At 38.4% G+C, this 15495-nt stretch overlaps 1 protein-coding gene across 1 annotated transcript in view; it reads left to right on the plus strand.

Annotated features, from left to right (window-relative positions):
• Positions 1-15495, plus strand: part of LOC128692088 (caspase-8-like) — a 278225-nt gene that overhangs the window by 228183 nt on the left and 34547 nt on the right. Inside the window, exons 9-11 of the mRNA XM_053781078.2 lie at positions 1605-1736; positions 3120-3227; positions 6800-6965. Coding sequence (XP_053637053.2) covers positions 1605-1736; positions 3120-3227; positions 6800-6965 — 406 coding nt within the window. The remainder of the gene's footprint in view (positions 1-1604; positions 1737-3119; positions 3228-6799; positions 6966-15495) is intronic.

The following is a 15495-nucleotide window of genomic DNA, read 5'->3' on the forward strand; positions in this document are numbered from 1 at the left end:
TTGGAATATTTTGAACTTTGTGTTAAATTGGCCAAATTAACAATTTCCGATCACTTTATTTTGTAGTTGAAACAGTTGACTTGGCGATTTCTTGTGCTCAATCGATAGAATAGAAGCAATACTAGTGAAATAGCTAAGAATTTGGTTGATTGGAATAATGTAATTGGCCTAAAATGGGAGTCAAAGTCGGCAAAATCGCCGATTCGTAAATATCGCTGACACATCAAAATTCGCGAGAGCATAATTTCGTCAATTTTCCACCAATTTTCGTACTTTTTGTTTTATTACCTTCACAAAAAGATTCTCTACGATTTCATAAGAAAAAATAACAAATTTTTTTTTTTAAATATCTTGGACACTGGTGCGTGACTCCAGATTTGGGCCTTGGACCCTGAAAGGGTTAATAGCAGTAAGAAAGAAGTATAGAGTATTGGAGGTAGTTGGCATTAGCTAGTGATGAAAAATAATAAAAATAATAATGCACAATATAATAGTAACATACACTATATGCACCACACGTATATATGTATTAAGGGCACTTACCTAATCTGTTACAGAAATGTCAGCTTTTCTAAGGAAGGTAGAGAAATCATGTTCGTTTGAGATGGTATATTGTTGTCCTGTTGATGTTTTCCTTACTAGTATTTTCCCATCTCGCGTGAAACACTGATGTATTTTGTTTTCCTGTTTAAGTTTTCTCAGCCTGAACAGAAGGTTTTGACGTTTTTTTGTTAGACACTCATTTATGTACACTCCATTTTTCATTGTAATTGCTGATTTAATTAGGTCCTTTCTTTTTTCGTATGAATGAAGTCGGATCATTATACTGTGTTTACTTCCTGGTTTTCCTAGCAAACGTGTTTCTTTGATTTCATTGTTTTGCACGATGACTTGTACGTGGTTCTGTATTATCCTGATAGCAGTTTCTTTGCACTGTGCTTGTGTTATGTCACTAGGAATGTGTGGACTGTTTATTATAACTGCATCAGACAACTTATCTTGTTCAGTTTTGTCGTCTTGGAAATCAAGGTATTCATTTAGTCGAGTGTGCATGTTCTGATTCCAGTCCTTGATTGCTTCTTCAACCTTCATATTTATTGTTGTTATTTGCTCAGTGTGACTGGCTATAGCTGCTTTTAGAGTATTTTCTGTGTCAACACTTCCCGATGTAATCTTCTCTTCAAGGTTTTGGATCTTATTCTCGAGGTTGGTTATCTTGGATTCTCGTCGCTCAAGTGTTGCTTTGATATCTTTGATTTCATTTTCTAGAGCAACGATGTAGTCCTTGATATTGTCAGGAATAATCATACCTGAGTTATCATGGGTGAATCCTTTGAAGGGAGTGGAGTTGGAGGGGGAGTCAGCCATGTTTGTTGTTGTTGTTCCCTGGGTGGCGGCGGTGATGGGGGTTGATGATACACCGGCGTCCTGCTGGGTAGATCTGCTGCCTCAGGGTTATAAAATTTAATTTCCATCGTATAAACATGTTATTGCTATTAATTGCTGTTTTAGAGAATATCATTATTTATGTATAGATGTCCAAACATATCTTACCTACAAATAGAATTACTTCTTGACCCAGATTGAAAATTACCATTTTGCAGATCAGCTCTACTTGCATGATCGGTCTTGCATTTCCATCACAGATATTCGCAAGTTATGTTTCAGTCAGGCTCTTCTGAACAAACCAAGACTGTATTTTGTTCAAGCATGCCGAGGTGAACAAGCTCTGAGACGTAAGTATTAGTTCTACTAAAGTGTAGTTACAAACATTGGGGCATCATTTTCCTTATCCTATACCATTATAGTCACTTCTCCTTGGCTATTCAGATACTCCACTTTGTACCACCGGAGATAAGCTCTGTAGGATGAGGCTAATTTTTATTTATTTATTTATTTGAACATGATACAGAGAAGTACAAAAGAATAGTTAAATGCAGCATGCCAAAGCCACTTGAATGCATAGCATTACGGGCAGGCTTAAAATTAACTTAAGATTAACTAAGCAATGAAGTATTCAGTTAAAAATATATTCGATAAACCTCACCTAACATTGCTCTAAGTTAATTTTAGTACAGATTTCTTTTTTACACCGTTTCCTTGAAAATATATATCAGTGTATGCAAAGGTGAAAACTCTGAGCTTTTACTTCTCCCTTTATTTTTTGTAAATTTCTTTGTTGCTAAATGTTCCAATTTTATGATATTCATACCATCTGTCCTCTGGTTTAAGACTGGCCATGTTACAAGATAACTTATTATAGAGTGATCTATCTTCTAGAAAGTAAGGTCTCTCCTAAACTTTTAACATGGGTTTGTCAAGAATCTCATTTATCTTGTCTAAGACACTTTCCTTTCCCCCTCTCTTCCTTGATTGTTGTATCCTTGCATTTAGTTAGGTTAATAATATTACTTGAATCTAAATTTGGTTTTATTTTTCTTACAAGTGAATATTTTAGTTTGTCATTTAACATTTCTAAAGTCGTCTGACAATTCATCCCTTCTTAGGAAATGCCTTGATGCTGACGAAGAACTCTTGATTCAAGGAACTCGAGCTTCCCTTCCTTGGATCAGATCTGATTGCCTCCTATTTCCCAGCATTGTATGAACCTTACAGGTTTAATGCTTCCCATGAATATAATAATAATTTAACAATTTAATAAGACTAATCAAGGCAAATATCTTTAATTACTTGTACTGTAGGAAGTGTGTAGTAAGACACATTTGAATTGCAACTACTGTCCCTCAGACCAAAGGGCATGTTACCATCTGTTATCCCTAACTTTGAACCTATTACAAAAAAGAAAATACAAAAAAAAAAATTGCAGGGTTAACTAAGGGTAACTCCAAAATAAAAAATGGCAGGTTTCTTTAGGTGTGAAGGTGTTTTGTACTGGTTGATCAAGTAGTCACCAGGAAGGCCTGAACTTGGCTCATACTGAAAATATGTAGGTAACCTGTAGACCAGTAGAGTGCAGAATTGAGTACGTAAGATATGCAGTACATCATATAGTTACCTAATTGCATTTTCCTCCCTTTAATTTGCTTATTTTTTGGGCTTTACAAACTTGATAGGAAACAGCAAATGTATTTTTAAAAAAATATTTGTATCTTTTCTAGCAATACTCCTTCAACAAGATACCTGCACAGTTACTCATGTAGAAAGTGACTGCCTTATTTCGGCTGCTACTGTGAAAGGCTACTCAGCTGTAAGAAGCCAGACAGAAGGTTAGTATGATAGTTAATTTTTCTGGTACACTTCTTCACAACCTGTGGGGGTTACATTTGAACATAAGTTTCTAAAAGCAGAGTACAGGTCCGCCATCACAAATCCGGCAATCGGTTATTCGGTTCCTTCAGTTATTCGGCACTAATTTTGGCTAGCATAATTTCAAATTTCCAGGGTCGCCACACCAACCTGCTGGTACTGTTTGGTGGCGCTACTTGCTGCATAAGTCATTCCAATTTCTTTTTCTCCATTTATTGTTTTAACCTGCTTACTTTTAGCCCTAGCCATGGTTCCAATGAATAAAAGAAATGCTTCTCATTATGTAAAGCACCTACACAGTACATTATCCATTAAAGATAAGGTGGCTTTGAAGCCACTGTCGGTTGCCATGATCTCAGTCTCATGAAGCAGGAGAATATGCTTTATTATTACGCTAATATCAACACTACAGCTTATTTGCCTATCACAATTGATCTAATATGACATAAGAAACAATATAAATAACATAAAACATGTTAAATACTCCAGAATGAATAATATTTGGCATAACACCGAGCAGTTCGACAGAGTTATGTAGAGGATATGGTAAACAATACCATTCTCCTATCCTTGTCTTGGTGGCTTATATTAGAGAAAATGGAGTATAGCACAGGGCTAACTATGATATACACTCGTACTCCACCATAAACATGAAACAAAAAAGTTATTTTCTCTCTATAGATTATCACACATAGCAGCATATGTGTAGAGAACCTAGGATAACCCAAAAAAAAATCAACGTGGCTTATTTTTAGTACCTGGCTTGGGTTAGCCATATATGATTTTTGGTAAATATTCGATTCCCAGCCAGGGTAGAAACATTAGGCGTGTTTCTTTACACCTGTTGTCTATGTTTACCCATCAGTAAATGGGTACCTGGGTGTTAGTCGACTAGTGTGGGTGTTATCCTGGGACACTGACCTAATTTTCTTGAAATACTCAGCATAACAAGTGCCTTTCTATACAGTAGTATGTCACTGATGTCAGCTAGGCCTGTACACCTTGTACATGTACGTGTAGTAAATAAAGATATTATTATTATTATTATTATTTTCTCAGTTGTTTGTTGGGTTATCTTATTCAAACTTGGGCAATGTATGATTTATTTATTTATTTATTTATTTATTAACAATTTGAGCATACATACAGAGGTACAAAAAAAATACAGATAAGAGCAGCATGCCAAAGCCACTTATACTATGCATAGCATTTCGGGCTGGCTTAAAATTAACTAAGCAATGATGAAATCAGTGATAATACATTATTGTAAACAGATAACTATAAAGCACAAATGAGTATTACAAAGACAGGTCATATGGTTGCATGCATTGTTGTGCATTCAGTCGTATGGAGTATTCTGTTAGGTAGTGTATTTAAAAAATAATAAAGTTAGATTGGGTTTTAGGTTTAACATTTATGTGATATAATTGTGAGAAACATTTAAGATATACAATTTATAAGGTTCAGTTATTCAGTATTTATTTGGTTTTGGGTGAGTAAGTGATCTTTGAGAAGAGACTTGAATTTATAAACAGGTAGTGTTTCTTTTATATTTACAGGTAATGAATTCCAGATTTTAGGGCCTTTTATGTGCATTGAGTTTTTGCATAGTGTGAGATGGACACGAGGAACATCAAAGAGTGATCTGTGCCTTGTGTTATGGTCATGTGTTCTGTTGAGGTTGGCAAGGAGATGTTTGAGGGGAGGGTTAATATCAGAGTTAAGTGTTCTATGTATGTAATAGGTGCAGTAATAAGTATGGATGTTTTGTATGGTGAGTAGGTTTAGTGTATTGAATATTGGTGGAGTGTGCTGCCTGTAGTGAGAATTTGTTATCATTCTAACTGCAGCCTTTTGTTGGGTAATTAGTGGTCTGAGATGGTTAATTGTTGTTGAGCCCCATGCACAAATTCCATAGGTGAGATAGGGGTAAATAAGAGAGTGATATAGGGCCAGGAGGGCTGACTGTGGAACATAGTACCGTATCTTCGATAGTATGCCTACAGTCTTGGAAATTTTCTTAGAAATTTGTTGTATATGTGTATGAAATTTGAGTCTATTATCAAGGTGGATTCCTAAGAATTTTCCCTCTGTTAGCTTTGTGATAGGTGATCCGGTGGAAAGATACTTCTTCACGTACAACAAAAATGAAAGAAATCAGACCATAAATAGTGGAGTTCACTTCTCAGCCATTAGCGGCCGCTTAGCGGTATATTTTTGTATGGTTGTTATGGTTATATTCTCATTTTTTCAGTCTCATTTGATAGAATGAAAGATATATTGCAGAAATAGATATGATTTTGATTGCTTTCATGACAAAAAGTACCTTGAAATTGCGCTCACAGTAAGGAAAATGTTCTATTCTTTAGCGAAGCTCAAGAGTAAACAAATGACGTCACCGTCCAATACCTTGTCCGCCTGCCAGTCTAAATTCCAGTACGGAGTCAAGAATGGATTGACATTATTTATACAATTATTACAATAATGCAGTAGTCTGCATAAGAGTAAATCTTTTATTTTTTTTTTGTGAATAAAAATTCTAAATGGTAAGCAAGAGTAATATAAGAGGGGCCTGTAGCCATGACTAATGAACAGAGAAAATGTTATTTTAGTGCCAGGAATGTCTGCATTGTTTATTCTGGACCCTATTTTGAAATTGGCATTTGTTGAAATTTGTGTGAAATCAGCCAAATCGCCAATTTCTGACCACTTTATTGGGTAGTTGAAATAAGTGAATGGGCGGTTTCTTGTACTGTACTCAGTTGACAGACTAGAAGTAAATAAGTTTATTCAGGTATACACAAATACAGTTACATAGATTATCATACATAGCAGTGTATGTATAGAGAACCTAGGATAACCCAGAAAAGTCAGACAAAGTGACTTATTTCCAGTACCTGGCTTGGGCTTGCCATATATGATTTTTGGTAAATATTTTTTTTTCTCAGTTGTTTGTTGGGCTATCTCATTGAAACTTGGGGAATGTATGGCGGAAAGATGCTTCTTTTTGTACAACAAAAATAAAAAAGACGGATGATAAGTAAGAGAGTTAACTTCTTAGCCATGAGCCGCCTCTTTGCAGTATATTTTCGTATGGTTTTTATGATTGTATTCTCATTTTTTGGACTCATTTGATAGAATGGAAGATATATTACAGAAATAGACATGATTTTGATTGCTTTCATGACGAAAAGTACCTTGAAATTGAGCTCAAAGTAGCGGAAATGTTTGATTTTTGCCGATGTTCATTGAACTGTGTAAGTCAAGTTGGTTAATTTTATTAAGCGTTTTCTAACTTAACCACTCTGTAATTCGGCAAACTCAGTAATCCGGCACACTACAGGTCCCAATGATGCCGGATTTGTGATGGAGGACCTGTATAGTATTTTAAGCAGCTATGTCACTTTGCAACTTTTTGCAGTGATCTGGTGAATACATTTATGGGTAGTAAATATGAAATTTTTACATAAGTCTACTCGGTATTTTGTTTCTAAAATTAAAGTATTATTTCCTGTCTATTCTTTAAATTTAGGATCGTGGTATATTACTGACCTGTGTCATGCATTGCAAGAGTATGGTCACATTCTACCAATCAAGAATGTACTACAGAAGACAAGACACAGTCTGAAATCTCGCATGGGAAGCATGAATAACACCTATGTGACACAACTTTCAGAGGACAAAGATACTTTAACTAAGTAAGTCTCAATATAAAACTGTTACCATGCATAATCCTATCAAATAAACTTTATATAAAGAAAAAGACAATAATTAAATAAATTATTTTGATTGTGTTTTGATCTTTGGATCACCCTGCTTTGGCAGGAGACAAAAAAGCATTTGGTGGAATGCAGTATAAAAGTACAATGATATTTTCATTTAGCATACACAAAATGTGTAAGTTTCAAGTCGATATGTAACAGGCTTCTCGAGATATCTGAAGTGAATGAAACAAAAATATTTGGTAAGCATCATTTTTATTCAAGAGATTTGTAAGTACATTTATTTGGTTCAGAACTCAAGATTTCAGATAGATATCAAAGGCCAAACTGACCACTGTAGTGTTTTTACACTATACTTCTATTTTGATTAATATCTTATAGTTGAGCATTCTTTTTCATTTCCAAGTGACCAAAAAAAAAAACTGTAAAAGAAAAGGGGGTATAGTAATTAACACATTCTGAAGAATTACATCCTAATTAGATTTATGACTATTTTTGGAATTCCATGTCAATCAGGAATGAAATAAAGTGTGACATCTTTTTCTTCTTTACATTCTTGCTCTTTATTATTTTCTTATCAGTACAATAGAAAGTATACATAGCAGTTGTAGAGTTCTTTCTCAGGTAACTGTTTCACCATAAAAGGCAAGAGAATGTGTAATTACGAGGTGCTATCATAGTTCCCATACACAAATTTTTGCGCATTTCCTAGGTGAAATATGGTGACAACGTAGATCACGCTGTGCAGTACACTATTTTGTGAAGTAACGTGGCGAGTTTCAGTGCAGTCAGTCATTCCATTAAAGTTAGATGGGCATTTTTTGTAATGTAAGGGTGTTATTGCAATTTTTTTGTACAACAGAATGGAATCTTTAACCCTTTCAGGGTCCGTCCCGTAGATCTACGGCTTTATGTTCAGGGTCCAAACCGTAGATCTACGCCATGAGCTCAGCTCACTCTGATAAACTGTGAGTGGTACATTTGGGCCTAGATATGAGAGAATACATCTATGTGGTATGTGTGTACCACATAAAACAGATCCTGCAGCACACTGTGTATAATGAGAGAAAAAAAATTAAATCATGATTTTTCGATTAAAACAGCAACTTTGCAGTGTTTTTTCGTATGTTTTTTATAGTTGTATTTGCGATTTCTTGGTCTCATTTGATAGAATGGAAGACATATTACAGAAATAGAGATGATTTTGATTGGTTTTAGCACTGGAAATGGCTTGAAACTGAGCTCAAAGTAGCAGAAATGTTAAATTTTTGCCGATATTCAAGAGTAAACAAACGACCTCACACGTCTAATACACGTCAGCTGGTGGGTCTAATATACATTCACAAATATGGTTATGATATATATACAATTATTACAGTATTGCCTAACAGTAAATCTTCTATTTTTTGGTGTGAATAAAAATTCATTATGTGAATAAAAAATTAAAATGGAATTTATTTGTAAAGCCTCAAAACATAACTAATGAACAGAGGAAATGTTAGTTTAGTGCCAGGAATGCCTACATTGTTCATTCTGGACCCTATTTTGAAATTGGAATATTTTGAACTTTGTGTTAAATTGGCCAAATTAACAATTTCCGATCACTTTATTTTGTAGTTGAAACAGTTGACTTGGCGATTTCTTGTGCTCAATCGATAGAATAGAAGTAATACTAGTGAAATAGCTAAGAATTTGGTTGATTGGAATAATGTAATTGGCCTAAAATGGGAGTCAAAGTCGGCAAAATCGCCGATTCGTAAATATCGCTGACACATCAAAATTTGCGAGAGCATAATTTCGTCAATATTCCACCAAATTTCGTACTTTTTGTTTTATTACCTTCACAAAAAGATTCTCTACGATTTCATAAGAAAAAATAACAAATTTTTTTTTTTGAAAATTCTTGGACACTGGTGCGTGACTCCAGATTTGGGCCTTGGACCCTGAAAGGGTTAAAAAAGAAAGCGTGTGTGTGTGAGATACTCTGTTTCAAACCTGATAAAACAGCTAGTGAAACTCGGCAAATATTTCAGCAGGTATTTGGAGATGAAGCAATGGGTTGGATACATTGTTCTCGACAGTTTTCTTGATTCAAAGCAGGACAAATGTCAGTTAAGCATGATGAATGCTCTGGTCATCCATCAACTTCAAAAACAGATGTCAACATTGAAAAAGTATCTTTATACCTTTGATATACTTTTGACGAGTTTTGAGTCTTATTACTCTTGGAGCCCAGCCATGGGCCAGGCTTATCTGGTACTTGCCTGGTCAACCAGGCTGTTGCTGCTGGTGGCCTGCTGCCCCACATATCCATCACAGCCTGGTTGATCCGGCACCTGTGAGAAAAGCTATTTTCAAAGATTGTTGTCATGGTATCCAGGACATTGCAAGTGCTGTGGGAATTTCTTACAGGTTATATCAAAGAATTTTGACTGAAACCTTGAACATGACGTGAGTGGCTGCTAAATTTGTGCCCCACTTGCTGATTCAAAACCATAAAGACCATTGTTTTCTGGCCAAAAAGATCTCCATGTTTTAATGATGTGGAGGAGATTTAACCCATAAATGGGCCAAACGTATATATACGTTCACTACCCCAGTGCACCAAATATTTTGAAAAATAATTTTTTTTTATGGAAATAAAGAGCACATTTTTCTAAGTGTTATTATTTTTTTATTATCACACCGGCCGATTCCCACCAAGGCAGGGTGGCCCGAAAAAGAAAAACTTTCACCATCATTCACTCCATCACTGTCTTGCCAGAAGGGTGCTTTACACTACAGTTTTTAAACTGCAACATTAACACCCCTCCTTCAGAGTGCAGGCACTGTACTTCCCATCTCCAGGACTCAAAATAGGGTCATTACTTAGCCCTTTGAGGGTTTTGGTCGTACTAGTACGTCTTACGCGTAGGGGTTTTTGACGTACTAGTACGCATAAATTCTAGCGGCCTCAAATCTAGTGGGAGAAAGCTGGTAGGCCTTCATATGAAAGAATGGGTCTATGTGGTCAGTGTGCACAGTCTAAAAAAAATCCTGCAGCACACAGTGCATAATGAGAAAAAAAAAACTTTGACCATTTTTTTGGAATAAATCAGCGACTTTGCAGTGTATTTTCGTATGGTATTTATTGTTGTATTCTAGTTTTCTTGGTCTCATTTTATAGAATGGAAGACATATTACGGAAATTGAGATGATTTTGACTGGTTTTACAATGAAAGGTTCCTTGAAATTGAGCTCAAAGTAGCAGAAATGTTCGATTTTTACCAAACTTCAAAAGTAAACAAATCGTGCCAAGCGTGCAATACACGTCAACTGGTGAGTCTAATATTCTTTCACAAGTGCACCAATAATATTTATACCATTTTTTACACTAATGCAGTAGTCTGCATAACAGTAAATCTTATATATTTTGTGAGAATAAAAATTCAAAGTGGAAAGCAAAAGAATATAAGAGGGGCCTTGAGACGTGACTAATGACTAGAGGAAATGTCATTTTAGTGCCAGGAATGTCTTTCTTGTTTATTCTGGACCCTATTCGGAAATTGGCATCTTTTGAAATTTGTGTGAAATTGGCAAAATTGCTAAATTCTGACCACTGTACTGGATAGTTGAATTTCATAAATGGGTGGTTTCTTGCACCCATTCGATAGAAAAAATGGAGTTCTAGCGAAATATTCATGTTTTTTGTCGACTAGTACAGTGAAATTGGCCGAAAATGGGGCTCAAAGTGGGCAAAATCGCCGATGCGTAAACATCGCCGAGACCGCTAACTTTGCGAGAGCATAATTCCGTAAGTTTTCTATCAAATTTCAAACTTTTGGTGTCTTTATGATCGGGAAAAGATTCTCTATCTTTTCATAAGAGAAAATAATTTTTTTTTTTTTTTTAAATTTGGCCGACCCTGAGAACGAGTTTCAGAGAGGGCCTGTCGACCCTCAAAGGGTTAGAGATATGAGGCCGAGAAGTGGGCACTGGATGCTCACCTGACGGCAACCTCCAGTCCTGCCACTTGCAGAAGTGTTGCCGATATACCTTTTTTTTTTTCTCTTTTTCATATTATTTTATATAATTTTTATGTTATGATAATTACAATTTATAGTATAGTTCTTGTCATTTCATAAGAACATAAGAAAGAAGGAATACTGCAACAGGCCTACTGACCCATGCGGAGCAGGTCCATGCCCCCCCTCCCCCGGATTAGCGCAATGGCCCACATAGTCTGGTCACTTAAGGATGGAGGATGGCACCAGACCCAGCAGCACAAGCTGGTCAGGTCCAACTCACACCCACCCACACCCACTCATGTATTTATCTAATCAAATCAAATCAAAGTTTATTCTCTATAAGGGTTACAATGCCGGGTTTACAGATTCTGGTTATTGTGTGGTTTATATGTAATAAAATACTAATTACAGAGGGGGCCACTAGAACACCTAGCAAGGCTAGGCATTTCGGGCAAACTTACATTAATTCTTAACCCTAAATTATTACAAATTGTGGAGTAAGTTGACTAAATACTAAGTGACTAAATACTAGTTTGTGAGTTTAGCAATGTGAATGCTTTTGTTTTGGCACAATACATAGTTTCTATATTAGAGTATCACAGGCAAACTTGTGACTAGTTAGGAATCATTATTTTAAGATTAAGATACGTATTTCTGTGCTTATAGTCAAATGGGTGAGTGAGCAAGTGTAAGTGTGAACCACCAGGTGGTTTTTATGTAGTTAGTTGACAGGGTGTATCAGGTAGATAAGATGTTTTCTAACGGTAGTTTTGAAGGTGATGAATGTGTCTGCAGTTCTAGAGTTTTCAGGTAGGGTGTTCCAGATTTTAGGGCCTTTGACATGCATTGAATTTTTGTATATTATTATTATAATCAAAAAGAAGCGCTAAGCCACAAGGGCTATACAGCGCTGCAGGGTAGGGAAGGAAGCAAGGGAATTGGATGGCAGGAGGGAGGGGGGATGATCAGCAGGTTACAGAAAACAGCGGGGCAGGGGATAGTACGGGGGTAGAGGGTAGCAAGAGATACAAGTAGAAAGGGCTGAAAGTATCAGAATTTGTGAAGTAAGTCAGTCGTTGTCAAAAAGTCAATAAGAGAGTCCGGATGAAAGGTGGGTCCATCAGCGAGAAGGGAAGGTAAAGAGAGAGCAGCGGGGCGAAGACGACGACAGAGGTAAATTCTGCGTGCTCGTTGATAAAGTGGGCAGTCCAACAGAATGTGGCTGACTGATAATGGAGCTTGGCAATTCTCACAGAGAGGAGCAAGACGCCTCTCCATGAGATATCCATGAGTAAGACGAGTATGGCCAATGCGAAGACGGGAGAGAGTAGTCTCCCAACCTCGACACTGGTGATAAGAAGACGGCCAGTAACCTATACTCGGTTTAATAGACTGAAGTTTGTTGCCGAGCATAGTAGACCAACGTTGTTGCCAACGGGTGTGAAGGTGGGAAGATATTACAGCAAAATAGTCCGTACATGGAATACCTCTGTAAGAAACTGGTAGGTCATGTACTGCTGACCGCGCAGCAGTGTCTGCCTGTTCATTGCCCTGTACGTCAACATGACCAGGGACCCAACAAAAAACAATATCTTTATGCTTAGTAAAGATGCGGCGTAGCCAAAGTTGGATACGGAGGACTAAGGGGTGAGGTGTATCAAATTTTTGTATAGCCTGTAAAGCACTAAGGGAGTCTGAGACAACCACAAATGATGACACAGGCATAGATGCAATACGGATAAGTGCTGTAAGGATGGCATATAATTCAGCAGTAAAAATACTAGCTGAAGATAGTAAATGCCCTTGTACGACGCTGTCCGGAAACACTGCTGCGAATCCTACGCCGTCAGAAGACTTAGAGCCATCTGTGTACACAGCAATGGCATGAGAATGAGAGTGAAAGTGGTCAAGAAAAAGAGAGCGGGAAGCGACCGTAGACAGTTGGGCTTTCGAGCAAGGGAGGGAGAAAGAACAGACTCGAACAGCTGGGACCTCCCAGGGGGGTAGGGAAAAGTGAGATGCTACATGTACATAGAAAGGTGGTAGTTGAAGAGAAGACAAGAGCGAATGAAGGCGAAGAGAGAAGGGACGGAGTAAGCAGGGGCGGCGAACAAATAAAGAATGTCTACTAATATCAGTGACCATTCTATAAATGGAAGGATTGCGGAGATCATGAGAGCGTACATAGTAGCGCAGGCAATGGGCATCACGGCGATCGGATAAGGATGGAACGTTCGCTTCTGCATAGAGGCTTTCGACAGGGGAAGAGCGAAAAGCACCAAGGCATAAACGTAATCCTTGGTGATGAATGGGGTTAAGGCTAGAGAGAGTAGCAGGAGATGCCGCTGAATAGATCTGGTCACCATAATCAAGTTTCGATAAAATAAGGGTGGAATGTAGGTGAAGGAGGGTTCGACGATCAGCTCCCCACGAAAGATGAGCAAGGGTTTTAAGAAGGTTCAGCCGGCTGTGACAAGTTGCCTTCAGAGAGGTAATGTGAGGTTTCCAGGATAACCTACGATCAAAGAGGAGGCCCAGAAACTTGACTGTATCACGTTCAGGGATACGTGAGCCATAGAGGTACAAAGGATGATCAGAGATGACAGAGCGTCTAGTGAAAGTGATTTGGTGGGTTTTAGTGCTGGAAAATTTAAACCCATGTGTGGTGGCCCAATTGGAAACACGGTCGACTGCATGCTGGAGAGAAACTGTAAGGAGGTGACAGTCAGCGCCTGCACAGGCAATAGCAAAGTCATCAACATAGAGTGATGACCAAATATTTGATGGAAGACTAGAGGCCAAATCATTAATAGCAAGGAGAAAAAGTGTTGTGCTCAGAACACATCCCTGGGGGACACCTTCAGCTTGGACAAAGTCCGGGGAGAGCACATTATTAACCCGAACACGGAAATGCCTGTCAGTTAAAAAGTTCTTAAGGAAGGATGGTAGATTGCCTCGAAGGCCTAAGGAGTGGGCTTGGGCTAAAATATTATACCTCCAAGTTGTGTCATATGCCTTCTCAAGGTCAAAAAATATGGCAATAACTGAGTGGTTATTCGCAAAGGCATTACGAACATACGTATCCAAGCGCAGTAAGGGGTCTATGGTAGAACGTCCCTTACGAAAGCCATATTGACGAGTGGAGAGACTGTTGTGTGTCTCTAAATACCACACTAAACGTCTATTTACTAGACGTTCCATTACTTTGCAAACTGCACTGGTAAGAGCAATGGGACGATAGTGGGAGGTTTCATGTCCCGTAGTGCCTGGTTTGCGGAAAGGGAGAACAATGGCGGATTTCCACAGCTGTGGAAGAACTCCTTGTGACCAAATAAGATTGTAAAGGTGTAATAGGACTGCAAGGGCTGACTGATGTAAATGTTGTAGCATACGAATATGAATGTCGTCGGGCCCAGCTGCCGATGATCGACAAGCTGAGAGTGTTGCCTCCAGTTCTTGAAGTGTAAAAGGCACATTATACTGTTCTTCTCTGAGAGAAGAAAAGTCCAAGGGTGCTAACTCTCTGGCAGACTTTGAGGAAAGAAATGAGGGGCATAGATGGAGTCCCTGAGAAATACGGACCAGATGATTGCCAATTTCATTGGCAACATCTAGTGGGTTTGCTATATCAACACCGGCAACCCGCAGAACAGGAGCCGGGTCAGGAGAATATTTACCACTCAGTTTTCGTACTTTTTTCCAGACTGCACTCATAGAGGAAGCAGAGGTGATGGTGGAGACATAATCTCGCCAGCAAGTGCGTTTAGCGTCACGGATGACACGGCGAGCGATCGCACGCTTCTGTTTAAAATCAAGGAGTCGCTCTGTGGTTCTATTGTACCGGTACCTGCCCCATGCAGCGCGTTTCAAACGTACTGCACGAGCACAAGCAGGAGACCACCAAGGCACGCATTTCTGAGAATGCCTGCCCGAAGTTTGGGGTATAGAATGAGAAGCTGCGGTGAAAACGGAGGACGAGAAGAGGTGTAAAAGCTCATCGATGGAGGACGAAGAAGGAACCTCTTTAAAAACAGTCAGGTGTGAGTAAAGGTTCCAATTTGCCCGATTAAATTGCCAGTGTGGGGTGCGAAGAGGTGGCGAATATGAAGGGGAAGTAAGAATGATTGGGAAATGATCACTGTCATGTAAGTCCGGGAGAACAGACCAAGTAAAGTCTAATGCGGCGGAGGAAGAGCAAACTGAGAGATCGATGCAAGAGAGAGTATGAGTTCGAGGATCAAAATGGGTGTGAGTACCTGTATTTAAAACATGGAGGGGGTGGGTGGCAAGAAAAGCCTCTAACTGAATTCCACGGGAATCACAGTGAGACCCTCCCCAGAGGAAATGGTGGGCATTAAAATCACCAAGTAACAGAATCGGTGGCGGTAATGACGAAACAAGGAAGGCAAAATCCGGAATAGATAATGCCCGAGAAGGAGAGAGATATAAAGAACAGAGCGTATACCACCTATGTAAGTGGATACGGGCTGCTGTGTAAT

The sequence above is a fragment of the Cherax quadricarinatus genome, chromosome 15 (genome assembly GCF_038502225.1).
Source record: "Cherax quadricarinatus isolate ZL_2023a chromosome 15, ASM3850222v1, whole genome shotgun sequence".
Taxonomy (NCBI): domain Eukaryota; kingdom Metazoa; phylum Arthropoda; class Malacostraca; order Decapoda; family Parastacidae; genus Cherax; species Cherax quadricarinatus.